The sequence below is a fragment of the Glycine max genome, chromosome 14 (assembly GCF_000004515.6).
Source record: "Glycine max cultivar Williams 82 chromosome 14, Glycine_max_v4.0, whole genome shotgun sequence".
Taxonomy (NCBI): Eukaryota; Viridiplantae; Streptophyta; class Magnoliopsida; order Fabales; family Fabaceae; genus Glycine; species Glycine max.
Window position 1 is genome coordinate 4,973,235 of NC_038250.2, and position 26,975 is coordinate 5,000,209.

At 31.5% G+C, this 26,975-nt stretch overlaps 4 protein-coding genes across 5 annotated transcripts; 1 reads left to right on the forward strand and 3 right to left on the reverse strand.

Annotated features, from left to right (window-relative positions):
* The first annotated feature begins 1,452 nt into the window (after positions 1 to 1,452).
* On the forward strand, positions 1,453 to 7,370 carry LOC100793081 (coronatine-insensitive protein 1). Its single transcript, XM_041009274.1, has 3 exons — positions 1,453 to 2,517; positions 5,522 to 5,993; positions 6,316 to 7,370. The coding sequence occupies exons 1-3, from the start codon at positions 2,036 to 2,038 to the stop codon at positions 7,135 to 7,137; spliced, it is 1,776 nt and encodes a 591-aa protein (XP_040865208.1). The 5' UTR covers positions 1,453 to 2,035; the 3' UTR covers positions 7,138 to 7,370.
* Positions 7,371 to 14,045: 6,675 nt separating this feature from the next.
* On the reverse strand, positions 14,046 to 16,392 carry MYB75 (MYB transcription factor MYB75). Of its 2 annotated transcripts, NM_001406496.1 has the most exons (4): positions 16,143 to 16,337; positions 15,856 to 15,936; positions 15,262 to 15,661; positions 14,046 to 14,790 (listed from the first exon to the last, which is right to left on the reverse strand). In NM_001406496.1, the coding sequence occupies exons 2-4, from the start codon at positions 15,887 to 15,889 to the stop codon at positions 14,268 to 14,270; spliced, it is 957 nt and encodes a 318-aa protein (NP_001393425.1). In that variant the 5' UTR covers positions 15,890 to 15,936; positions 16,143 to 16,337; the 3' UTR covers positions 14,046 to 14,267. The 2 variants fall into 2 exon arrangements, with proteins under 2 accessions (NP_001393425.1, NP_001235748.1); NM_001248819.2 differs by having other exon boundaries at positions 14,074 to 14,790; positions 15,262 to 16,392.
* Positions 16,393 to 18,136: 1,744 nt separating this feature from the next.
* Positions 18,137 to 22,022, reverse strand: LOC100796779 (laccase-4). Its single transcript, XM_003544075.4, has 6 exons — positions 21,806 to 22,022; positions 21,515 to 21,666; positions 21,178 to 21,422; positions 20,739 to 20,867; positions 19,308 to 20,228; positions 18,137 to 18,550 (listed from the first exon to the last, which is right to left on the reverse strand). Exons 1-6 carry the CDS (start codon positions 21,890 to 21,892, stop codon positions 18,420 to 18,422), a joined length of 1,665 nt encoding a protein of 554 aa, XP_003544123.1. The 5' UTR covers positions 21,893 to 22,022; the 3' UTR covers positions 18,137 to 18,419.
* Positions 22,023 to 24,742: 2,720 nt separating this feature from the next.
* Positions 24,743 to 25,870, reverse strand: LOC100780153 (uncharacterized). The gene is made up of 2 exons (XM_003545192.1): positions 25,820 to 25,870; positions 24,743 to 25,240 (listed from the first exon to the last, which is right to left on the reverse strand). The coding sequence occupies exons 1-2, from the start codon at positions 25,868 to 25,870 to the stop codon at positions 24,743 to 24,745; spliced, it is 549 nt and encodes a 182-aa protein (XP_003545240.1).
* Positions 25,871 to 26,975: the final 1,105 nt, after the last annotated feature.

Consider the following 26,975-nt stretch of genomic DNA (forward strand, 5'->3'; position numbering starts at 1 on the left):
GAATACAATTAAGAGTAAATTAAAAAACAAGATAGCCTCTACTATCACCCAAAGTTATTTTAGTCAAATTGTTTATTTGAAATTTCTTTTATCAACAAATATTAATTATTAATTTACTAGTAAAAAAATTCAAATTCATAATCTATTCCATCCTTTTTCCATCCTTTATCATCAAACCAACTTTATGTTTTTCACATAATACTTCTCTCATGTTTTTTTAATAATAGTGTTTATATTTTTTTATGCATATTACATTGTTTGTTTAATTTGTGATTTGAGTACATTGTCTATCTCTTCCAAAGGAAACACAAAACTTAAAAAGCATTTATTGTATTTCATCAGCCAAGAACTAGAGATCGGGTTTTGTTTTTTTTGTATGCCTTCACATTTCTGGAAATTGTTTTTCTATCAATGTTTCAAGTCATGATATACGGGAGTGGAAAGAGATTGATGCTTCCAGCAATAACTAATGTGGTGGGGAAAGGTGTTTGCTCGGATATTTCCAAGATGACAAATTTTTAAGAATTGTTCGATGATATGATACTGATTTTTCAATTATGGACAACAAGAATATGTTACAAGATTGTTTTTGAAAAAAAATTATAAATTGAGACTTAATTTCAATAACTGAGATTTTTTCTCATTTTTTTGTGGGTTTCTGAATGATTATTTACTCATTCACGATAACATAATACGTACTCATGCTGATTGTCTATTAAACAGACATTAACATCAAAATGAAGTCTTTTTCCAAAGAAAATCTTAATTCTTAACAGAACCTAAAAATAAGTTGCTATTTTTAAAAATAGAAAGATCTCGACTTACCCTAATATTCTTAATATAAAATAAATTCTAAAAAACAGTCATATATATATATATATTTGCTAGGTATAATTACTAGTTGGAGCACATGTAAGTACCAATCAATACTCGTATCACACACGTAAATGTCAATGGAAGTGATTTTTTTATTTTATATTTTATTTTTAACTAAAGCGATTTCTTGACTTACTAATAACATGTTTAGATTGACAATAAGATAAATCAAAATTAATTATAAAATCAAGGTAAATATAAAATAACATATAATTACTTCTGAAAAACCATGATAACATTATAATTTTGAAGTAGTCATCATGATTATATCCAAACATGTTATAAATATTTTCGTCACCACGGTGGATGAATCCAAAATCTAGATCATCTTTTCATTGCACCCACTACATGTAATCATTTTGCTGAAATTCAGTTTGTTTTCAGTGCAGCATCATTCATCAGGAGTGACCTATAGAGACGCTCCAAACATTTATTTTATAATATCCTCCCTCTACATCCTATGTGAGGCACAAAATCTAAAAATGAAAAAAATAATAAAAAAGACATAATTGCAAGAAAAAATAATAAAATTATAAAATAAATAAAAGAGAAAAAAAAAGAAGTAATTGTAATACATCACTCTCTCTGAGTCCCTCAACGATTTCGTTTTACATTATTGGCAATTGAGAGGGCAAGTTTTGTCGTTTAGTTGGCTTTCTCACTCATCATCTCCACCTCTACCTTGCAATCCTTTAGTTACTTGCATCAACAACAACAATAATAATAAAATAAAAACAACTAGTACTAAAAATTCTGACCCCTACTTTTGTTTTTTGTTTTGTTTTTTTTATTTTTTTATTTTACCCTTCTCATATATCAGGGTCCGATCCAATCCCCTTCTCACAAACTGTTCCAACTGTCACCGTCCGATACCGCTGATCCTCGCAATCTCCACTATGTCTTCCCCTCATCCTTCTTCTTTCTTCCTCTCCGATTGGCCGGTTCGGCGGCTCGTTTCCGATCTGATTGGCTCGTCTTTAGTGCGAAATTCCTCCTTCTGAAAATTCTTCGTTCATCGCGCTCCGAATCTTCCTCTCTTGTTATTCCGAAACCGATTTGGCGGCGCCACTTTTCGCACGTGTGCTCAAATCGTTGCACTTTTTTTTTTGGATCCGCAACGAGAATTCCAGATCTCTGAAACGCACCGTTTTTGGCGGTTATGGAGGATCGGGACGCGAAGCGGATGGCGACGAGGTTATCGGATGTGGTTCTGGACTGCGTGATGCCGTACATACACGACTCCAAGGACCGCGACGCCGTGTCGCAGGTGTGCCGCCGGTTGTACGAGCTCGACTCGCTCACGCGTAAGCACGTGACAATCGCACTGTGTTACACCACCACGCCGGACCGTTTAAGGCGGCGGTTCCCGCACCTGGAGTCGTTAAACCTGAAGGGAAAGCCGCGGGCGGCGATGTTCAACCTGATACCGGAGGATTGGGGAGGTTTCGTCACGCCTTGGGTCAGAGAGATCTCTCAGTACTTCGATTGCTTGAAGTCGCTTCACTTTCGGCGTATGATTGTAAGGGATTCGGATCTTCAAGTTCTAGCTCGTTCGCGCGGACACATACTTCAAGCACTCAAGCTGGATAAGTGCTCTGGATTCTCCACCGATGGCCTCTACTATATCGGTCGTTATTGCAGGTATTTATTTATTTTTGGCTTCCTTACTGTGTTTTTTGCTTCAGTTTTGGATGCTTATCGCGGAAATATTGGATGAATTAATTCTGTTTGTTTAGTTTCATTTTTTGTTGTTGTTGTCATTCCTTTCGTGTTGTTGGTATGAGTAGAAACATTCTGAATATCACGATTGTTCCCGCTTGTGATTCGTAGAGTGGTTGGAGGATTTTGAATTTGTGATTCATTTAATTTTTTTGGATTTTGTATCGTGTTCCTTTTCGTTTTGTTAACAAAAAGAAAAAGAAAAGGCTTCCATGAATGAACTTAAAAGATATGGTTGAAAGTTAAAAAATTGGTTGGAAGCGGAAAAAAATAAAATTATGATTTGAGGAATATAATAAAATTATGATTTATTTTAAAAAATGATAAAAAAAATTAGATAAATATATTAAAGATAAAAATAAAAAAATATAAAAAAATTAGAAATGGACTTTTTAAAAGAGGTTACTTCACATAATATTTTAAAAACTTCAAAAGTTATTTTAAAAGCTTATTTATCAAATAGTCAAATCAATTTTTCAAAATAAAAAAAAAAAGTTATAACTTTTAATTCTGTTTTATTAAGTTTCATGGATTCATACCAATAATAAAAATGAGTAAATATAATATATAGATTAAATCATAAAGTTATATATATATGATAAGTAAATTTGATGATTTTTACACTGCATGAAAGTCATGTAATTCTATTATAAACTTTTATATATGAAAAATTTGTTGATTTTTAGTTAAACTCATATTAACATGCATACAAGTCATGCCATTCAATGATAAATTTCTATATATAATACGATTATTTTTAATTGATTGAGTATAAGATTTTTTATACTGTACGTAGAAATTAAACTCTCGTAAAATTCATGGGGAAGTTTATCAATCCTTTGTAGCATATTTTAAGAAACACTATATTCAACTTGTGAACATAATAATACCAATAATTGCATAGTTAAGTTGTTTAACAAAATGGGCAATGTTTTAATTCGTAACGCCAGATGCTTTAATGGGTGAGACTGTGTTTTCAAATTTTTATTATTTTTTAATATTCCAAGTTTTGGTGAGATAATATTTCTGTTTTTGTTGGAATTTTTAATGCTTCATTTGTAACCCCACGCCCAAGTGTTGGTTTTGTAAATCTTCTGCCCTGTTACAGTTATGTTGAAGTTCAAATTGTTTAGAAGGAAGTTTTTTTCCCTTTCCTTTATCCGTAAGATAATTATCTGTTGATGAGGAGCTCTGACAATTGTCTGTTGGTTCATCTTCCGTGAACTTGAAATGAATTGGCTTATTTATTGATGCTGCAGTTTCCAATCCTACAAATTCATTGAACCGCTTAGTAATTAATCATTGCTAGGTTGGCCTGGTAGGTGGGATTGGACTAAAATGCATAAAGTCATAGGTTTGAACTGAAGAGGACCATTGTACAAAAAGAAGTTTAGTAATTAATCATTGATGAGTAGGTCTAACGAATATAAAATTCCTATAAACCAAAAATAAGAAAAAGATGAAATTTCTTTAACTTTTGATTAAGACTACGCTGATCAATTCCCTATAGCCCGTGAGGAACATAGTGCGAAAGTCGTTAATTATTATTTTCTCCTTCTCAAAATGATAATTTTTTATTCTTTGTAAAAAGATTTAAATTGATCGATGTTCTTATTTTTCAATATGATATTAAAATATCTATTCTAATTTTGTTCTGTAACAAGTAATGTCATTTTAAAAGATTTGATAATATATTTATTGAAATTAAGGAAAAAAACAATGGTATTTTAATAAAATTGTTCCTTTATAAATATTAATTCTCAAAGAATTTTTATTTTCTTGATCTGTGTGAAGGAGTATTGCATAATAGATTTAAACTTGTGTAAAGTGTTCTTCCTTCCCTTTGTTCTCGATATAATCAAACTCAATCCTATACTTTTAGGCTTCATAAAAATAGGAAAAAAAAACACCCTATACGTTATCCGTTTGTCCTTGCCTCTTTAAATTTTGGAAACTGTATTGTATAGTTTGAGTTGGCCATCTTTATCTATTTTCTTACTTAGGATTTAGATGACATACGATTCAAATCTATGGTAGTATGTGTCAAGTCGGCGGGAGAATTTACCAACTGGTTCAATTAATTTAATCCCTGGAGAATGAAAATTGTTTTTCACATCTTATTCTAGGAGTGCTGTAATTGTGTTTGCAACTGATTACTGCCAAACACTTCCCTCATTTCCAAGTCTATGCTTTTTTGCCCTCGTTAATTACATTATTTAGGTTGTGACTCACTTTTATTGTAATTAGTTTTTTTTTCATTGGGCCTTTTACCTTAATTCTCCTATTAATACTTTTTTATATAAAATTCTTCTATTAATACTTGTTCAGAATATAAAAATGAAAATATTTTATTGAGAAATAAAGGAAATTAATGATTTTATTATTTCTGATATACTCTAATAAATATTTTCTTTATCAATACAAAGTTCCACTTTTTCATCTTTATATTGAAAATGTAATTTTGTTAATCATAATAAAATAAAAAGTTATTATTGGAATTTGGAAATCACCGGAGTATTAGTAACACAAATTTTTAGACCTTTTAATATAAAAATTTTCTCCTATTAATTCTTTAAGTGTTGTTTTTAATATTTAATACTATTTCATGTACTCACTGGATTAATAGTAGGCAGTAAGGTAAGTAAGAAAGTGTGCTAAGAGGATTTAAATTTTTCTTACCGTTAGACTGGACTCTTTGGGGGAGATTGCTGCTTATTTAAAGCGCGTTCAATGTAGTTTTGTTTTATCCATTGCCTTCCAGTCATTCAAAATAAGGGTTTTTTTTTTTATATCTTTTTAATATGAGGGAGGGAGTGCCTAGGACTAGACAGATTTTTTTCAAGTGTTTCATTGCCTCTTGGAAGTAGGAACTCATGCCTGGTATTATAAATTAGTGTGACTCTGACTGAAATTTTCTTTTTGGCAGGAACTTAAGAGTCTTGTTTTTAGAGGAAAGCTCACTTGTTGAGAATGATGGTGACTGGCTCCATGAGCTTGCTTTGAATAATACAGTTCTTGAGACACTGAATTTTTACTTGACTGATATTGCCAACGTCAGAATCCAGGACCTTGAACTTATAGCCAGAAATTGCCCCAACTTAAACTCTGTGAAAATTACTGATTGTGAAGTATTAGATCTGGTGAACTTCTTTCGATATGCATCTGCTCTAGAAGAATTTTGTGGAGGTTCCTACAACGAGGAATCGGAGAAGTACTCTGCTATATCATTGCCAGCAAAATTAAGTCGTTTGGGTTTGACATATATTACAAAGAATGAAATGCCCATGGTGTTCCCTTATGCAGCCTTACTGAAAAAATTGGATCTTCTCTATGCAATGCTGGATACAGAGGACCATTGTACGTTAATCCAAAGGTGCCCCAACTTGGAGGTCCTTGAGGCAAGTTTCCATAACTTTTTCTCATTATATTTGCTTACTCTTCAAATTCTTGCAATGATGTTTTGGTGGTCTTAATTTCTTTTGATCTAGCCCTCCACATTTAGCCATATACCTCTCTATTTGTATTAATGTTTGCTTTTAAGTTTTTTAAGTATTCTCTACAACCCCAAACGCTTTAGATTAAAGCACACATGAAATTGTAAAAATAATGAAATAAATGAAATGGATGTGGATGCTAAGTTTGGGATAATGGGTTATATTGAGTTACTAGAACAACTTTTGAAGTATTGATAATAAACTAATAGCCGTTCCTTGTGTGCAGTCAAGGAATGTAATTGGAGACAGAGGATTAGAAGTGCTTGCTCGCTGTTGTAGGAGGCTTAAAAGGCTTAGGATTGAACGGGGAGATGATGATCAAGGAATGGAGGATGAAGAAGGTGTTGTTTCCCAGAGAGGACTAATTGCTTTGTCACATGGCTGTCCAGAACTCGAATACTTGGCCGTCTACGTATCCGACATTACAAATGCATCTCTAGAACACATTGGTACTCACTTGAAAAACCTTTGTGATTTTCGCCTTGTCTTGCTAGACCGCGAAGAGAAAATAACTGATTTGCCACTTGACAACGGAGTGAGGGCTCTACTGAGGGGTTGTGACAAGCTCAGAAGATTTGCTCTATATCTCAGACCTGGGGGATTGACTGATGTAGGGCTCGGTTACATAGGGCAATACAGCCCCAACGTGAGATGGATGCTTCTTGGTTATGTGGGAGAGACTGATGCAGGGCTTTTGGAATTCTCTAAGGGTTGCCCCAGTCTTCAGAAACTTGAGATGAGGGGATGTTCCTTTTTCAGTGAGTATGCACTAGCTATTGCTGCAACTCAACTGAATTCTCTCAGGTACCTATGGGTGCAAGGGTATGGAGCATCTCCATCTGGACGCGATCTTCTGGCAATGGCTCGCCCCTATTGGAACATTGAGTTGATTCCTTCTAGACGCGTTGTTGTTAGCAATCAGCAAGAAGAGCCCGTAGTTGTTGAGCACCCGGCTCATATTCTTGCATATTACTCTCTTGCTGGCCCAAGAACAGATTTTCCAGATACTGTTATACCTTTGGATCCTGCAACATATGTTGACACCTAAACTTGTACATACCATTTTTTTTTTCTTCTTCTTCTTTCCAAGGTTTTTTTTTTCTCCTTTCAAATCTTGTTTGTAAGTGGTGGGAGTGTTTTAGTTTAGAGGGTTTCAATTTTCTCTGCAATTCCTAAACTGGTGTTCTTTGCTTCTTATCAACTCTTGCAGAAGGTAGTTCCTTTTCCACTGAAGATGCTCAATTTTGTGAATATAAAAGCATGTATTGTTTCTATTTGTTATTTTTTCCTTGTTTTTTTTGTTCCAATTTGTAATTTTGCAAAATTTTCTCTGGCCTTCTAAGGATTTTAAGTGTGAGATTCATCTTCCCTGGGCTTCCGAAATGGGCAATGAAATTCGTATATCTGTGAGTATTTGCTTAAACTCGTTCCGATTTTGATGGGAAATATTGAAGTTGACTTACGGGTTTGAATTCGGGAATTATCTGACTTTTTTAATCGGGGTTGGGGACGGAGATGTTACTATCCGTCCCATACTCATTCTCGTAACTTTTCGATGATGAAATTATTAAAATTTTATTAATTACTTGTTAATTTTTTTATAATTTTTACATAATTTAATATTTTTTTTTATGATTTTTTTAAATAAATACGCTGCAAATACAAGTAGTTAAAAATAAATGTGTATCAATTAATTTTTTAAAAATCAGATTTTTAATATAATTTATTACAAAAAATTTTATAAATCTTTACATGTTTTGCTTGGTTGAATCGTTTCCTCACCCCCTGACTAAGCAACAAATTAAAGAAGAGTACCTACAACATAAAAGTAAAAATGTGTAGAGGTTTTCAAGGGGCCGAAGAGTTCAGATTTGCTTCATGCCGTAGAATCTATAACAAATGTTTTGGTTCATTAGATATAAATTAAATTAAATTTTTCTGCACAATGATTGCGCGTTTAATATTTTTTCTAATTATAATTTTTTTAATTAATTCACGTCTCTCGAAAAAATTAGTTAATTTAATTAATTATATTAAATCTATAAATTATTTGCACCATTATTTTAAAATTGTATTTTTTTATTTATTTATTTTAATTATTAATATTTGAGGAAAAAATAATTAATGTATTTAAAAATTAAAAAAATCTTTTATAATAGGATAAAGAAATTTTTGAAAATGATGTTCTAATTAGGTTGATGAAGGAGATAGTGATGAGAGTGAAATGCGAATGAGTGAAAGGGTGAAACAATTTAGTAGAAAGTTTGGAACAGAATGGAATGATAATTTCTTCAAAATTTGGTTGCTCACGTTAATATATACATAATTTCTTTTCTTAAGTAATATCTCTCCCTGCCTTAAAAAAAAAAAAATCTTTTTCTGCAACCACCTTGCTATCAAGGTGCTGTCACTTTTGTGACCACTACACCATCAATATTGCCCATCACCATTCACCATTGTATGGAAAAGGGAACATTTGCGGATTGAAAAATAAATACGTGAGGTGCAAAATGCAGTAATAATACACATTTGATTTATAATTTTGATAGGCTGAATTTTGTTATAAAATATTTCGGATTTTGTTAAATTTTTAGAAAACTGCAAACCATACAGCTCTTGAATTAAATGAATGTCAGCATCTCGGATTTTAGTGTCTAATTATTGGTCGGGAATATCCTGAGATAAAGAAGATAATATTGTCATTGAATAGTTTTTCATTCGGTTATTATCTGATGTGATATAAAATATTAGAATTAAATTTGTTATTGGATATACATATTAATACAAATTGTAAATAAAAAATTACTAATACAAATGACCATTATAGGCCACGGTTTTAAGATCCACCAGATATTTACTTTGTTGGATTTTCAAAATAAAAGCGGATGAGAATATACTATAAATGATATTGACTCAAATGCAAAACTGAGGTTTATTATTTCATTGGCTCATTGCCAAAGTTTTGTTTTATTTTTATTTCTAAATGAATTTTTTTTTATTTCTAAATGATTTAAATGAATTTTATTTGTAAAAGTAGAGGGAAAATGTCAGGATAAAATACATGTGTCTTTACTCTCTCTTTTTATTACTCAATTGTTAATTTTTTTTGGAATGATAATAAGATTCAAACTCATAATTTTTTTTTAAAATTCTTACAATATCAAACACAGAAGATTTTTGGTCATATTGACGCCGGTTAAAGGACAACAACATAAAATTTACCCTCTGTTTAGAGGACATTTTAATGGCTGCTCCCTTTACCCTTTGCACAGTTGTGCCCCTCTTATAGCTAATATCATGCAGATATGTGCTGAGGAAGGACAGGTTCAGTGGCTCTATACACTCCCATAGGGAAATCAAGGCGCAGATATAGTATTGTCGTTAATGCAAGAATTTTTCAGTTTCCTGATTTCCCTCGTGGTTTTTGAGGTGATGTAAATCCTTTTTCTAAGAAAAAAAAACTTAATTAAACTTTTGTTGAATATAATAGAAGGGACTTAAATCCTTCACAATGTTAAAAATTATGGTCGAATTTGTGTTTGAAAGAAATACTTAATTTTAGTTTATAATAATTTCTTAAATATAATTATTTTTGAAGAAGGATATTTTTAAAAAAAAATAGAAAAAGTAATCTTTTACATGAGATTATCTTCACCATATATGAAATGAAACTTCACGGACGTGTTATGCATAGCTAAGTCCAAAAAAGATGTTATGCATATATAGTGAAAAGAATCCATGGACAGAAAGAATCCATGACCACGTGGGTCAAATGGAAGTACAGTGGAACAATCTTTTTCCTTAGTGACTGGTACAGTTAATTATCCATTGTCGTTGCAGAGGTAAGTCCAAAAAAGATGTTACAAAATTTGTGTCCTAAACTCTTTTGAGAGATTAAATGAAAGATAAAGATGTCAAAGTTGTACGATTATCTTTCTGATCAAATTTGGTTTAAAGGTGTGGCCTACACTTTTCTGAATTAATAATAGATAAAGTCCGTATCACTGTATCAATCAACCTATATATAAACTCGTTATCAAACAGTAGAGTTTACTATCTTTTGTCTCTAAACATTTAGATTTTCTGTTTTTTTTTTTTTTTAAATTTTTTTGTTGACGGTTAGATATCTAAGGGTGTTTATTGTATTAAGATTTTAAAAGATTATATTAATATAAAAAATATCATGAATTTTAAAATATATGTAAGAATATTATGAGTTATTAGATTTTTTTATAAAACTTTTATAATAATTTAGATTTTAATAAATTTATATTATAAGAATTTAAAAAATTTAAAAGAATTTTATAAATTTATAAGATCTGAAAAGATTTTATGAGTTTTTAAAAATACATTCAAAATTACAATAAATAATGAAAAGAAATAAGAAATAAGAAATGATAATGTTTGGATAAAAATAAAACAAAACTAATACAAATTTTTTAATCTTTTAATAGTTATATTGATTCTAGTTTTATGTTCTCATATACTAATTTTTCTTGTAATAATATTTTCTCATTTTTACTTTTAGATTTGAACAATAAATTTAAATTTATACGTTAATTTTTTTATTTTTTAATTACTAAATCTAATGACATATATTTTTAAACGAGATACAATAATAAATAATAAATATGTACTGGAAGAGAGTAGTGAGAGTAAAAAATTCGTGATAAACATACAAGAAAAAATAAGATTAGTCTTAACAGGATAAAATTTATTTTATTTAGAAAATAAAAGAAAAAATGTAGAAGAACATAGTATATTTAATATTTTTTTATTCTAAAATAATAAAGAAATATATATGTGACACACGTATTTTGAAAAATATTAAAAATAAAAGATGATATTTGTGATGAGATAAAAGGAAATTTGATAACTAATAGAAAAAGAAAGAAAAAAATCTATCAAAATTTCAAAGATTTGAGTGAAATTATTTATAGATATTTAATACTAAAAAGTCCAATGAAATCCATTGATTTTTTTTTTAAAATATAATCCATCAAAATTTGTGTATTTTTTTAATACCAAAAGACTTTTTATAAGGTATAAAAAAATCATAATTAAATACCATTAAATTTTGTTACATTCATTAAAAGTCTTAATTAAATATCACAATACTTATTTATAATATTTAAATAAATATTTAAATTGAATATTACAAGACTTTTTTTTATAAAAAAAATCTTTTAAAATTCTAATCCAATATATCTCCTAATTTTTTTTTCATATTTTTAATTATTATTATCTTTAAACATTGATGTTGCCATAATTTTTCGGTTGTCACATGTAAAAATTGAATGACGTGACATTAATTTACATGTATCTTTTCAGTTTCTAAATTTTTAAAATTTTTTATTTTAAGTCCTTAAATTTTTATTGACTATTGAAGGTTCCTAAATTTATTTTTCATCTATAATTTTAGTCCTTATCATCTATAAAAGTAAAACAATACAAATTCCTTTGATAGAAGTAAATCAATAAAAAATATTCATATATTCATGGCTAAATGAATTTGTATGATTTCATAAAAATAAATCAATCCTGAATATTCATATATACAAACTTAATCAATTTTAATGATTTTGTTTTCTTTTTGTTACTTAAATGCACATGACTAAACGATTGTGTGGTGTAAATGTCACAATATAACTGTTTAGATGCCATGGCATCACCTGATTGTAGATGTGTATGACCATGTCAGTATTTAATGATAAAAATAGATGATAATGACTAAAAATACAGATGAAAAATAAGTTTTGAAATCTTAACTATACAACAAAAATAAACATGTAAAATTGTAAATGTCAAGTCATTAATTTTACACGCAACAACCAAAAAATGGTGATATGTACGACCACGCAGAAATCAGTGATAATTAATGATTAAAATTATGAATGAAAAATAACTTTAGAAACCTTAACTAAATAATGAAAAGTTTAAGATCAAAAGTAAAAATTCCAATAATTTAAGAACTAAAAAATAATAAATCCAATAATATATTATATAGATAAATAGGTAATGGATTTGGTAACAATTTTTCATCAGGGGATTAGGATTTAGAGATACAATGAGAAAAATTGTTCACCTACGTAAGCGTGTTTTTTATGCCACTCAAAGGGGTACAATTTTTATCAGTTTGGAGACTAAGGATATACAGATCCAAAAGAGTGAAACCTTGAGACGTACCTCCAAAACAACATGTTTGGTGTTGAGTGTAAACTTTGATAATATTTTTAAAAAAAAAATTCTTTTAAGAGAAAATAAAAGATTTTTTTGTAAAATTAAACTAAATTAATTTGCTCTTGTTGGGTAATACTATCATATTGCAATCATTTATTATTTATATTGCTAGGAACCAATCGTGCTAGAATATAGTATTAAATTAAAAGTAACATGGTCTAATAAAAGGATTAAATATTTTTTTTTCATTGTAATTTAGCAATTTTTTAATTTTTTTAATCATTATAAAATGTGTTTATTTTATTTTTAATTTTTAAAACACTTTAATTAACACATTCAATGGAATAGTAAAAAATACTTTAAATAATAAAAAATATAATCTAAAGCGCTTTTAGGAAAAAAAATAAAATAAACATATTTAAAGGCTAAAACAATTTTTTTTCCCTAAAGATTAAAAAAAAACACTAAACTACACAGACGAAAAAAGTATTTAAACATTTAATAAATTAAGCAGTTTACGCACAGATAAAAATAATAGAATGATTATAATAACTTTATCGCTAGATATACGTGTACACATATACATATATATGCAATGTTTTTCTGATTTTTAGGTAGTGCCAGGCACTCGTAAGAAATGGCATAGAATCCATTTGGTAAAACTTTAAGTTATTATAATTTTTTTTAAAGAATATATTGGAATTATAAACTCCTAGTACCACTAATTTCTGAACAAAATCAAAAGAAACAATTCTAATCTAAACTCGGGAATATCAATGTATATAAGCTTATATTCTCAGAAAGACTAATGAATATAGTCCTTCCAGATCTTGAAGAGCCCATTCTGCAATATATATAGTCCAAGGTCGGTTGCTTTATTCCTAGGAAAGTTGTAATAGTAGATATAAAAAAAAAGAAAGGAAAGTAGTAATAGTTTTAGTATGAACAAAATTATGAGCATAATGCATAGGACTAGAATATGCTATGGGGTTCTCAAGCAAAACAAAGAATCAAAATAAAGCATGATGCTTGGAGAGACCAGTAAAAGAAGGAACATGGCTAACGCAACAGTGTTGCCACCACCGAAATATCAAAGAAAAGGCAGAACAAGATTGGATGAGAATCAAAATTAATAAAAGTTCACTGTGATAGTGTGAACCACATTGGCGCATGCTTACGTTAATCTGCCGATATTCTGAACCAATGAAGCATGGGATTCTAGCTAAGTGGAATGCAAACTCGGATTCGACTAGTAAAGTGTGATCCTAATCAAAGATGGTCAACTTGGCCATATTGCTCTCACAATGAAAATGATTAATAATCATCTGATTCTCAAAGACACACAAGGCTTAATACGTTACCATGCTGCCCAAAAATTTCAATGCAAGTGCTCAAGTGAGTCAGCCACATCAGCAAATGAACTTGCTTTTCAAGTTTTTGTGCAGTGGTTATTAATTACTATTTCATTTTGAAAGGCACGAGGAGTGTTAGTTTTGGAATATCTAATAAGCCCATTATGGCTAGAGGGTATCATGTCTTACTTTTTGGGCCTACCCTGTGGCTAGTATCAGAAAACCATCAAATTTGAGGGTGGCCTCAAATATTGAGGGCTGGACAACTTATGCGGTTCAATTTGTAGCTTGTTGGATAAGGATGAGAGCTTATGATATTTGAACCTATATAGTAATATACGTGTGATAATTGAGTTCAATTATTAGTGATGTTTGCCATGTTGCTTTTGAGACATAGCATGCCTGAATGGTACATCATATTGATTCTGATCGGGTCACCAAAGAAATAGACATAAAGAGGAAAACTTTAAAATAAGTTCATTCCAAATTCAGTTTTTAAGGATTGAAACATTATTCTAGTTTTCTTTTAGGTTGTTCACTAACCATGAACAAAGTAGCTAGCTAGCTTATGGTCATCTACATTAATCCTACAGAACAATGATCTATGACGTGGAATTTTCTTTGTTTAACATCATCAGGGTTGGCATTACAGTGCATGAATACCAAAAACAGCTTCATTATTGAAGTCTCTAGGAGCCATGCTGAAACCTGGAACTTTTACCTTGGCATAAGCCTCATGTAAAGCACAGTCATAGAGATCTTGCCCTTGCATTTTCAGGGCCATAGAAGTGACATCAGGTGAAGATGACACAAACAAGGCATCACTATTTGGGTTGAAAACCATGAATGATCCATCATTGTAGTGGCTACTAGTCCAGCCCAGCTGTACCTTTGATATGCTATTCAGCTTCTGCTGTGGTGCAAGCACAGGAGACGCATTAAATAACTGAGGCTTGTTCTTATCTGATGCAGAAGTTTCTGTAAGATTAACAGTGGTTATATCATGAATGCTTGGTCTCCTTTTATCTTTCCCTCCAGAAACCTTTTGCCTTATGTAGTACTTTTGTGCATGGCTAGCAACTTGTGTCGGAGTCTTAGTGACCACAAAATTGCGAGAGATATTTCTCCAGTCTCCTTTACCATACTTTAAAAGTCCCATCAGAAAACGTCTGTAATTTAAAACCAAAGTCATCAAGTACAGGAACCAAAAAGGATAGAGATTGAAATACCTCACTTAGCACAACAGATAAGATGAAAAGCAACAAGTTTATATAGGAAACACACAAAAAAACTCAAAATTATGTTTGACATGCCGGCTCTTTTGGCCATGCCCAAAGTTCAAATTGCAAATTATTTTAAAAAATTAAAAACTCACTGATCAAATTATAGTATAGCTGCTTTGCTAGATAGACAAAATAGCTAGTATAGAAGACAATTGGATCAGTGATAAAAACATTGGAATTCAAGGTAAATGATATGAACAATGATTAAATATTTAATCCAAGACTAATTGGTTGGTAGGGCAATAAAATCATGTTCGATCAGCAGAATTTCAATACCAATATCTTGCAGCAACTACAGAAGGGAGCAAAAGGTCAAGTCAGATAAACTATTGGATATTCTAAATTGGTGAAACTCACCTGTGTTCATCTTCAGTCCATGGGACTCCTTTCTTTCTCTCTTGATCAGAGCCTCTGACAGGTGCAAGCCTTCTTCTGCATCCATCATAGTTGTGGTTGTCAACCAGCTCAAAGGTGAAAGAAGAGGCAAGATAGCCAGGAATTGGAACACGCCCGGCTTCGATTTCACTCACATCTTCTTCCAGTTCCCTATACTGCTTGATCACATCAAACACAGTCTTCCCAGGGATCATAGCTGCCACCTTGAACCATCTATCTGGGGTGTCGTTGTCATATATAGCAAGGGCACTTTCAAACTTCTTGTTATCTTCTCTAGTCCACTCTGTGCTGTGGCTCTCTTGCACAAACCAATTTGAATTTGGCATAAAACAAGGAGGGTAGATGGTTTCCAATTCCATATCTCAAGCCACAAGCATACAAAAACTTAGTTGAATTAAGTTCCTAAAGAGATGGAAATGGAGAGGAACTAGAAAAGGGTGCTCACAGAAACACAGAAAGGAAGAAATTATAGAGCTTTGATTCACAAGGTGCACAGATTTCAGAATCTTTTACCTGTGTGATCAAGATAAAGTTGAGAATCTATAAAAGCCATACCTTTTAGATTCGTACAAAACCTTGGAAAAATCATGGTGTACCAGAATTTTGGTGTGTGGGTGAGTATAACGAATTCTGAAACTAAAAACAACAAAGATGTTAGTGTCTTGTAGATGAAACCAGGAATAAGATAGCAACTCTCACCCCCGCCAAAAAGAAAAGAAGTTTTGTTTCTAAGGTGAGCCTACAAAGTTGAGGTCCACGACAAGAGAGAAAAATAGGAGAACCTAAGAGGAAGAGGGTGCAGAAAGCTATGATCCAATATAGAAAAGAGAGAGATTATTTACAATCAGCCAAGAAAAAGCTAGAAACTGTTTCCCTTTGTCGTTACTTGGTGACCAAGCAAACTATAAAAGCAAATGCAAATATCATCAGTTCATCACATACATACATATACAGATATACAATAGAGTGGAAACTGAGAGAGTAGAAATCAGGATATCAAACGAGATAAGGAATTAGATTTGGATTTCTTGGTGTTGTGTAGTGATTTCAAAAGAGAGAATGGGAAGTATTTGAGGTGAGAGTTGGTTTTGTTAAGGGAATAAGGTTGGGATTAGAGTGTCACAATTGAAAGTAGCTATTAGCCTATTAAGTACTAACGACAAAGTTCCGTTCTTAATCACTGTATTCAAAGAGATTCAAATAAAGATAAAGGTAAAAATATAGTAAATACACAAACTTTTTCAGGGGAAAGTATAATTCCCCTCCAGATATTTAGTCTATTTACAGTGTCGTGCAAGTATCAAATTAACCTTAATCTAATAGGGTCTATTGTGTTTCTTTTTTCTTCTTAACATAGCAATCAAGACAACATAAAAATGAGAAGTTAGAAAATCTTTGATTTGGAAAAATATTTTTTAATTTTTATTTCTTATTTTTATAATTAATTACAAAATTACCATTTTATTTCCTATTTTCAAATATTTATAGAGAAAAACGTGAACAACTTGTTACTGATTTTTATTCAATATTACAAATGGCATGCATATTTACAAGTCTATCTAGTTTGTAACTTCTAATGCTCCATTATTTTTTGAGTGTTGATTTATAGACATTTAAAATAAACACCCAATTAACATTTCTCAATTCTTTATATTTCTGTCTTCTATCATATCAATTTTTTAATCATAGTAATAACTTATTTCAGTCTTAGTATCTATACCAAGAGAGGTGTACATAGATTTTTTTTTCCTTATTTATTTGGTACCTTAGTAAATGTGATTATTTATTTATTTCTTTCTCTTTCATATCTTTGTTACAATTTAAAAGATAAAGTAAGTAATATCAATTATTAATGAGAAAACTGATCATTAATATTATATACGCACAGATAATAAATCATACGAATGTTAAAATATCAACTCTTAATCTTTTTATCAACTAATTAATTCATCCTTATTTCAGAGAAATGAATTTTAAAATTTTAGTTAATAAGGATAACAAAGCGGTGATTAATGAGGACGACTCATCCCTAAACCGGTCCTCATCTCATTAGATGATCAATTGATACATAATTTTAAGAGTATATATTTAGATTAAATAATACATAAAAAAATTAATGTTAGGAGTGTTAGAAATTATGAAATTTAAGAATCAAATCATTGTTAGTATAAACATGTAAACTTAATTTTATAATTTAATTATCATCCAAACAGAGTAAAGTCGGCTATCTATTTACCTAACTTGCCCCATCCCTACCATTCATCTATTTACCTAACTTGCTTTTAATATTATATTTACAAGTGATTAGAAGTTTGAACTCTTTAAAAATATGATAGAAATTTGATGTTTGATTATATAAGGAGCATGTATGATAGAAATTAGTACTCTACTCTCTCATAAGATTAGTTTCATAGTTTTTTACTGTAGGGAAATACATATCTAGATTTTATAAAAAAAAAAAATAGAAAATATGAAAGTGAATTGTGCTATTCTCGACGGAGCCTTTTTCATACAAATAGAGGAGTCAATTCTTAATATATTGTTGATAATTATAATTATGTATATTTTAGACTTCAAAAGGTGGCCTGTAGCTCAGTGGATAGAGAGTCTTTTTCCTAAGCAGAAGGTCGTAGATTCGCCCCCTATCTGGAGCGTCTTTTTTTATTTTTGGTCTTTTCTGCTCATTTACTTACTTTCTCTTGGATGAGTTGTATCCAAGCAACAACTACCAACCAAACTAATTGGTCGATATATTAATATTAGAACATTTTGAAGCAACGGATGAATCTTTGACACGGTGACAGATTGTTCTCAAGTTGAACATAGATAAGGAATAGGAATTCTAAAAGACCATTTTTATCAAATTGAAATTTTACCAAGCACATACATCACATTTTTATGAACCCAAAACTTACATTAGTATCCTAAACTTGACAATAGAATAAAAAGGCCTTGAATTGCTATCTACAGCAAGTTTTTATTGATTTCTGCTACAAATCCAACTTCACAAACTGTCACAAACAATTTGATGTCTTCCCCTTAGGCCGTGACATCACCTCTCCAGCATAATAATGTACACTCTCATTGTCTCTCTCAGATTCCAAATTTCATCAGAAACTTTAGCACATTGGAAGGTCTTTGGGTGGTGGAAGCGAGGACTCATGGGGACCGTTCCCGTTGTCTACTATGAATGCCATCTTAAGTCCCCATGTGGTGTGTACTTCTAAGTGGCAATGCAGGAACCAAACACCTTCACAGTTCACACACATTATAAACATCAATTAGGCAACAGAAACTAGATGTTGATTATATTATAATATTCTTTTCATATCTGTAGCATAACTTTAAATCTTGCATACTAGAAGAAACGGAGCATAAAAATTATAGTACAAAACTTATTTACAGTTCCTTAAGTGCAGTTTGTATTGTTCTCCAATAAAAATGGAGTTTCAGTTTGATAATCTCCTAAATCTTTAATACAAATCTTTAGGTTTAATTATTTTTTTCATCCGAATAAATATTTGAATTTTTATTTATTTATACTTATTTTTGGTCGTTGATAAATTAGTAAATTTTATATTTTTTTAATAAATTAATAAATTTTGTTTTAGCCTCCACTAATAATAAATAAAAAAATTTATAAGAAAATAAACACAAAATTGACTAATTTATTATGGATTAAAAATAAATATCAAAGATAAAAAAATTATTATTTTATTAAAGACTCATCATAAAATAAAAATTTATCAACAAATAAAAACAAAAATTAAATATTTATTAGCATAAAAAACTTATTTAAGTAAAATCTTTATTACACAGAGATTATAGATTATGAAGGTGCGTAAAACTCAAATTCTGACTAAACAACCAAACAAAAACAACACCCATAAAATTTGTATAAAGCTTTGTCTTTTTTGGAAAAAGACAACATATATAGCTCCTTAGGTGCTATTTGTACTTCAGAAAAAAAGAAACACACCTACACATACAAAGTGAATAATAACTACCTGGGTTATTTGCTCTGAATCTGATTGCTGCCCATCCACCATTTGGTACCCCAATGGTGTTTCTCTCAACTGGATCAACAAGATTAAAACTCAATGGGTCCTTCTCTGGATCAAAGTTCCCTAGCCCCTGGCCAACAACAAAGAAATTGTACCCATGCAAATGAAAAGGGTGATTTTCTGGTGCTATCATTGCAGTGCCCTGGAGAATAATCTGAACAGTTGAATTGAAATCCAATCTGTATAGTCTTGTGCCATTATTTGTCTGAATATTAGCTGGTTGAGTACCAGTGTAATTAAAAGCTATAGGTGGGAATGAAGGGAAATCATCAGTGAAAACACCCTTTATGTTATAGTAATGTGCTTCAAGAAGTGATGTGGTTGTTGGCATTAGAAAGGTGATGTTATTAATAGCAGACACAAGCCTGGCCCCAGTGAGACACGTGTGACATGGGTTAAGGCCTACAGTTATGGAAAAGAAAAGAGAGTGGTCAACGGTTAAGGGAGCTATTGCAGGGTATTCTTTTGAGTTAAGGCTTCTTAGGGAATCAATGAAGTCACTTGTTAAAGGAGTTGCATTTAGTGCAGGAATGGTGGTTAGTGTTGTTTTGGGATAAGGTGGTGTGCCTTTGTAGCGAAGTGTAGCAATTGAAGTAACGTTGTCAAAGCCTATAGGGGCGTCCATGAAAGGAGTAACTGCTATTAGGTATTTGCCAACAACTTGGTTAGCGGTTAATAGGACATTGGTGGTTTGGCCTGGGCTCATGAAAATTGTGTCTGTTTCAAAAGGCTTAACGTAAGATGCATCTGCTTCAACCACTGTTAACTTGTGCCCCGCAATTTTGAAGAACAGTTCATCGTTCAAAGCAGCGTTTATTATGCGTAGAAGATAGGTCTTGCCACTTTCAACATGCAGAGTGTAACCTGTACAGGTTGATAAAGCTCTATATTTCAGGACATGTCTAAACACAGGTTGATAAAACTGTAATCATAATAACATGCTTTATTAACAAAAGGACAATGATGAACTTAAATTATCCAATCACGATGAGTTTCATTTGAGTAAATTATGGGTATGCTTGATTTATATATTTAAAAGCCATTTTTAATTTTTAAAATGCAAACATTTATTACACACTTTGCTGAGGTAAAACTTGAACCAAAAACCGTATCAAAGTTTAGCCCTTAACAGAAAAAACTGCTAAAAGATATGAAACAACATTAGTGAAACTCAAAGAATCTCTAAACTAAAACAATTTTTCCCTCTTAAAATAAGATCTTCATTCTTCATTAGTGTCCATTTCACTCGTGATCGATTAAGATGCCATTCATAAGACTTTCCATAAAAGGAAATGAATAGCACTGTTGGTAATATTAAGCTATGAAAAAACAAATAGTTAGGCTGTAATAAACTCCATTATATTATATTAATACCCTGAGAAGTGCAACCGGGAATTGGTCCTGTATGACCATTGATGGTATGAGCATCTGATATGTTCGGTGGCAGACCAGAATTTTCAGCCTGATTGAGAATTGCTTCAACATCTGATTTCCACCACTCACCTGTAACTCATACAAATCAAACTTAATAAAAAGGAATATAACGTGTAAGTGCTAAGGAAGCATAGTTGAATCAATACCATAAGGGGTAAATGATTTTAGTCTCTAAATTTTTTAAAACGTTGGTTTTAGTCTGTATTTCTAAAAAAATTGGTGGATTTTGTCTCTTATAAAGTCAAATGAAGTATATGATCAGAGACAAAATTCACCACATTTTAGAAATATCAAAATGAAACCATCATTTTTAAAACATAGAGACTAAAGCCAATTTTGACTTAAGACCAAAAACATTTTATTCTAACATAAATCTTGCCTAGAATGATTATCTTTTCTTTGTCAGGTTTAGGAAATGGATAAGAAATGCCTCGTTTAGGCAATATGACAATGCCACCATACACCGTGGCTCTTAGCCACGTGATGTGTGCATGCCAGAGAAGTGTGCCTCTTTGACCATTGATGGTGAAGTTGTAGACATAGCTCTGCCCTGGCTGAATCGGACATTGTGTAACATATGCTGGCCCATCAGACCAACCAGTTCGAAGCTGTTTGATTCCATGCCTGTTATAGTCCAAAATTTATGATCTAGTCAATTTTTTTTATTGCCAACTTTCTTGGTTCCTTGCAATTTGTATAATAGTGGAAATTCTCACCAGTGGATTGTAATATTGTACTTAACGTGGTTAGTGACCTTTACAATAACCGTATCATCCTCTCTTGCATAGAGAGTAGGCCCTGGACATTGTCCATTGACCGTGACAAATGATTTTGTGGAGCAAAGCTTAGTGGTATTCTTCAAGACCACCTGTAACATTGACCAACATGAATTGGTCAAATGCCTAGCAAATAATGATTTACGATAGTATTATTTTATCATAAGAGTAGCATAGGACTTTCAGTAATTTTCACTTGTGTTAGACAGTGCCAGCATAGGAAGTACTTACACTAAACTTGTAATGACGCACCAAGGACTGAACAAATGGTGAGAATGAAAGAACCACAAAGAATATTGTCAGAAGGCGTGGCTCCATTCACTTGAGCAAATAATATTTTTGTGTGTCTCTTCAATTCTTCCTTTGCCCTTATTGATCTCCTCTCTTTTCAATACTAATTAACACATGACCAAGAGCCACCTTATAATGGAACAATCTATGATGTTATGTCGTTTTACAAGTGGTAGGTGACTATTAAATAATGCTATCTAGTCATGCATTTTAAGCGTTACCAAGTTTTCTTGCATGCTACACAATATAATCCTTAGTTGTCCACTTCGATGTGAACCATTTAGGCTATTTTCAGTCGACAGAAACCCTTCTATAAGTTGAAAAATACTTCTCAGCAATAACTTTTTTTTCTTTTTTCATCCTTACCTAGAGCATGTTTCTTAAATTTCCTACCCATCTTTTTCTCATGTATGTATTTATTTGAAGGTCTACTCTCTTCGAGAAGATACACCATACACTGTTGGATTGTAGCAGCGGGTAATGATCTCCATTCACATTTAGAGACAGACTTTAAGATGTCGTTGATATAAAATTTCTATGGTTGGGCTATGATTTTCAGCTCATCCACTTCATGCCCTTGATTGGATGTTTCAAAGCTTAAGAAGAGTACAGACAATTTACACAATCTTGTGGTCATCAAAACCAACTAAATGATTCAAATGGCGCATCTTTTTCAATGTGGTTTTTTATGATTCTTTGTCAAAAGATGCTGTGTTTGTACTTCACTAAAATCACTTTCCCTGGCAAAGATGTTCAAAATTAACTCACATTTTTGGCGTTGTTAAATAAAGCTCAATCCTTCTCATCTCCTTACATTAGTTGGAACTTGGAATTGATAATTTTGATTTATTACCACTGCTAAAAAGGCTTATCCTCAAAACTTACAAAGTTAGCAATCAATACACGGTTAAGGACTTCAACTGTTTTCTTGTGTAGATTTGAAATGTGAACTAAGAAGTTTGGTTGAAAGAGATGCCACCTCCTTTCTAACTATTAAAACAAACAAATTACATAGCCACTTGCACAGGGATATGTATGCTAGAAGATTAAGTACAGCTACAGAAGAAAAGGAGCCAACCAACGCAATAACAATTCTGCCCAATAGCTCAATTGCCTTCATTCCGTAAGCAAAGCAGAAGGAGGGACCGGAGAGTTAAAGGAAAGAAAGGAAAATTGTAACAGTGGAAGAACGGAGAAAGGGTCTATTCAGTTGAGTGGAACGAAATGAAAAGAAAGTGAATTGAAATGAAAGTTTTGAATTCAAGTAGAGTGTAAAAGAATGGGTCTCATCATTTTATTGTTCATTTCTCTCTTTTTTCACCCTCTTTCTCTACAAACTAACTCTGCCTAAAAGAAGAGAATTTATTGCATGATCCCTACTAATCTTCATGTGACACAATCATTTTTAATTTAGGAAAGTGAAGATTTTCCAAAACCACATGGTCTCATACTAAACAATAATTTCTCGTAAATGACAAATTCGATACCACATTAGTTGCAAGATTATTTAGTTCTTGCTGGTAATATCATCTGCACTCTGATCTTCTTTATAATTCTGTCCTCATAAAATTTTTGATAGGCCATCAAACTTCAGAACTAAAAGGATATGAAGAGGCACAATGTTTCATGTGTCAAGTTAACAAGGTGAGTAAATTCCTTTACAAGTAAACAGTTGGCTACACCCCAAGTTGAAACCCAGAGAAAATGACACAAAGCCCTATTCACATAACTTATATATAAAAAAATAGTTTGGACAATCACATTGGAAACATGTTATTGACTGTGTTTTATGACCTTCAATAACAAAATTACCCAAACCGTGCAACAACCAAGTAACTCACATAACTTAAATATATATATATAAAAGTTGGATCAATCACACTAGAAACATGTTATTGACTGTGTTATATGATCTCCAACAACAAAATTACCAAACCGTGCAACAACAAAGTAATTTAACCCCAGCAAGAAAGGTAATGGTGCTATCACTTTAATGCCGGCTTCCAAAACTGTACCTCCTTTGTTAAAAGAATTCCCCTCCTCAACTCTCTCCTTTACCAATTGAATCCTTACAATATTTTCATTTTATCGTTTGAATATCTATTACCAAGTGATTTCTTTGTCATATTCTACCACAATTCTTGTATATAATTAGTCCCTTTTGACTTTGATACCCGTGAGACATAACAGCAGTAAACTAAACTCACACGGAAGCAAGAGAGGAGAGGAAGAGATTTAACACATTGTTTCAAACTGAAAATTTTAATTACAAGATAGTTGTACTGGTAGCCTATCTATAGCTTTAAATATACATATTAGTATAATATATTTAGAAAAATTCATTTGTGTAGAAAGTATAAGATAGGGTATATATGTAAATTGTCTGCTTCCACTTCAATTTGTGGCTTCAATTAATCGGTGCATACTACTGCTCTTACGTGATTCAATGAAAAATGCCTGCTTAGCAATTAAGAATTAAGAAATTTAGTTAATTTAATTAATATTATTAAAATTGTCACCATTTTATATATATATTTTTAGAATTAGAATTGTCCTTAAAAGTATTGACATTCAAATCTCTTAATCTCTTTCTGCTTAATTAATCAACTAATGCATCTCTATTTAAGGGCACTTTCGTAAAAAAGGTAAGAAAATAATGGAAGACAATTTTGAACCAAGACAAACTTAAAAGCAATACTCAACGAGAATTGAAATATTAGATTGTTACCATCACCAGGCAATTATTATTCATCATTAACATTATGACTCCAAATTATATCTTAAGGGAAAAGAAAAGCATGAAGAACGACTCCATCTATATCTGCATACATATGAATTGAAAAGAAGCTTATAATGGTTGGAATAAAATGATGTTCACTATGGTGGTGAAACATTTCTTGATGCTGCTTCTATTGCACCCTCAATCTTATTGATGCAAGATTTGTAGAGAAATCCTAGATAATCCACTATGGTGTCCTCAGATACATCTTCTAAAGGGTTTATCTCAAATGACCAGCGAATAAGAGTTGATTCATCCCCATAGTCAACTAGTTTTAGAGAGTTTACAGATCCATCTAGACCTACATTGCTTGCTTCCATTCTGTAAACATAGCTATGTGATGATGAGTCCAGTGAAACCAACCTCTCCTTGATCCATGACCTTTCTCCATCTTGTTGAGGAAACATGAAACCCGAGACTAGCCTAACATAGCCCGGTTCATCGTCATCTCCAGCCAAGGAACTGCATCTTTCTACCATTGGCATCCATTCGGGTAGTCTTTTAGTTTGAGAGACCAAGGTCCAAACCTTGTCAATAGGTACACAAACTATGCCACCAACTGAACCTTGCCATTTACCATTTCTCACTTCAATAGCCTACAAGACATGAATTAAGGTTAAATTAAAATCATCTCTAACTATAACACAAATACACAATAATATATAGTTCAGGCAGGCTTGTACTGAATGACAATTGACAGTGCAATGTTAGAGTAAGTACCAAAAATTTCAGTCTATATGTACTTCACCTAAGAGAAGGAAACTAAACATATAATCTTTCAACAGAGTGCATAAATTGCAAGGAAAAGGTGACTCAATGACTACTGTGAATCATATCAGAACATTTGTATACATACCATGTTTAATTCTATGATCCTATCCTGTTTTGGTGTATAACTTTATTTCTAATTAATTGGAAGGATCTTCACTGTTTCATCTTTTAATCACTTGCACTTTTATATGAAGGGTGATACCATAAACTCTTTAATTCCTTATTAGTCATCAGCCAAAAAAATAGCAGCATAAGTTGATAACAGCTCGAACTCTAGCTTTCTACAGCAAATTAAATACTTATCGTTATACCATATGAACGCAACATCTATCTCGCAAATTAATCGGGAGATGCAAGGCAAAATTTGTCATGTTTAAAGGAAAAATACAAAATAGTTCGGCTACTTCCATTTCTGGACTGATAATTCCAATGCCAGTCTTGAAAGTTGCCACCATTTGATGCCTAAATTACTATTTATGATCTTGTGATATTCTAAGTATACCTTAGATGATTTCATTGAATAATTTCATCTCAAAATTTATTATTAGATTCAAAGTTCATATCATTAAAATAAATCGTGTTAATAAAATTTTATATTAATTTCGTACCTCAATTTATTATATACTTATAATTATAATTGGTGAAATAGTTAGTGTAACTGTAACACTGATACAAGGATCTTTCATCAAATTCAGGATCACTTTTATCACTATAAAAGTATTGACGACCAGGGTGGTAATTTAAAAAAACTACACAATGTCTATGATGTTATATGGTCCCTGCACATCTGAATCTGATGACCATCACTGCTGAAACCTCCAGCTTTTTCAATTAAAAATCCTGAAGGAGTCTCCCTTGGATTTGGCTGATGGGAATGTCCCTTTATGCACTTCTCTTTACAATAATCTGCACACAAGGAGACATTTTGAAAGCAAATCATGATACGCTGACCATCAACTTAGAAATATCAAAACAAGGGTATTATATATAAATAAATTGCCAATGGCCTTTTAGACTAATGACTCCAAGGGTTGTGGGGTTCAAGGTAGGAAGGTTCCATTCCTCCATACCCCCTTATACCTAATCTAAACCCCACCTACATCCCATTTTACCTAGCAAAAAAGGAACAAAGTCATGTATTATGCACCATTTCTCTTGTATATCTCATTGTGTATTTTTTGCTACATAGTTTATATTGAGGTTCAAAATGTAATGGTCTTTGTAGTAGCAAAGTGATCTCATAACTTCAACTGGACCTCCCATGTACTTCTGAGCACTTAAGAGATGCCATATTATTATTATTATTATTATTATTATTATTATTATTATTATTATTATTATTATTGAGATGAAAATCTAAGGTCCAATTCATTGTAGAAATAAAGAAATTGATCCTAGAAAAAAAAAAAAAAAGGAGTTCTGGGGTACTCGAATAACCTGCGCAGAAGGTTAGAATGGGCAGTAATTTACCAGCAAGACCTCCTGATTAGTCGGCTAGCTGGGATTAAATCTGTTGTGTTTTTTTAATCAAGTTTTTAGTTCCTTTAAATTTTGGATTTT

Excerpts from the sequence above, each read along its gene's own strand:
- MYB75 (NM_001406496.1), bottom strand. The coding sequence starts at position 15,889 with ATGATTTTTCCAAGGTTTTGTACGAATCTAAAAG. Across the intron at positions 15,662-15,855 it reads GTTTTGTACGAATCTAAAAG|ATATGGAATTGGAAACCATC; the intron begins GTATGGCTTTTA and ends TTGTGGCTTGAG. Across the intron at positions 14,791-15,261 it reads TGGACTGAAGATGAACACAG|ACGTTTTCTGATGGGACTTT; the intron begins GTGAGTTTCACC and ends TTTAAATTACAG.
- LOC100796779 (XM_003544075.4), bottom strand. The coding sequence starts at position 21,892 with ATGGAGCCACGCCTTCTGACAATATTCTTTGTGGTTCTTTCATTCTCA. Across the intron at positions 21,667-21,805 it reads TGCGTCATTACAAGTTTAGT|GTGGTCTTGAAGAATACCAC; the intron begins GTAAGTACTTCC and ends TCAATGTTACAG. Across the intron at positions 20,229-20,738 it reads TCCCGGTTGCACTTCTCAGG|GTTACACTCTGCATGTTGAA; the intron begins GTATTAATATAA and ends CAACCTGTACAG.
- LOC100793081 (XM_041009274.1), top strand. The coding sequence starts at position 2,036 with ATGGAGGATCGGGACGCGAAGCGGATGGCGACGAGGTTATCGGATGTG. Across the intron at positions 2,518-5,521 it reads TATATCGGTCGTTATTGCAG|GAACTTAAGAGTCTTGTTTT; the intron begins GTATTTATTTAT and ends TCTTTTTGGCAG. Across the intron at positions 5,994-6,315 it reads CCAACTTGGAGGTCCTTGAG|TCAAGGAATGTAATTGGAGA; the intron begins GCAAGTTTCCAT and ends CCTTGTGTGCAG.
- LOC100780153 (XM_003545192.1), bottom strand. The coding sequence starts at position 25,870 with ATGGTGGCAACTTTCAAGACTGGCATTGGAATTATCAGTCCAGAAATG. Across the intron at positions 25,241-25,819 it reads TTATCAGTCCAGAAATGGAA|GCTATTGAAGTGAGAAATGG; the intron begins GTAGCCGAACTA and ends CATGTCTTGTAG.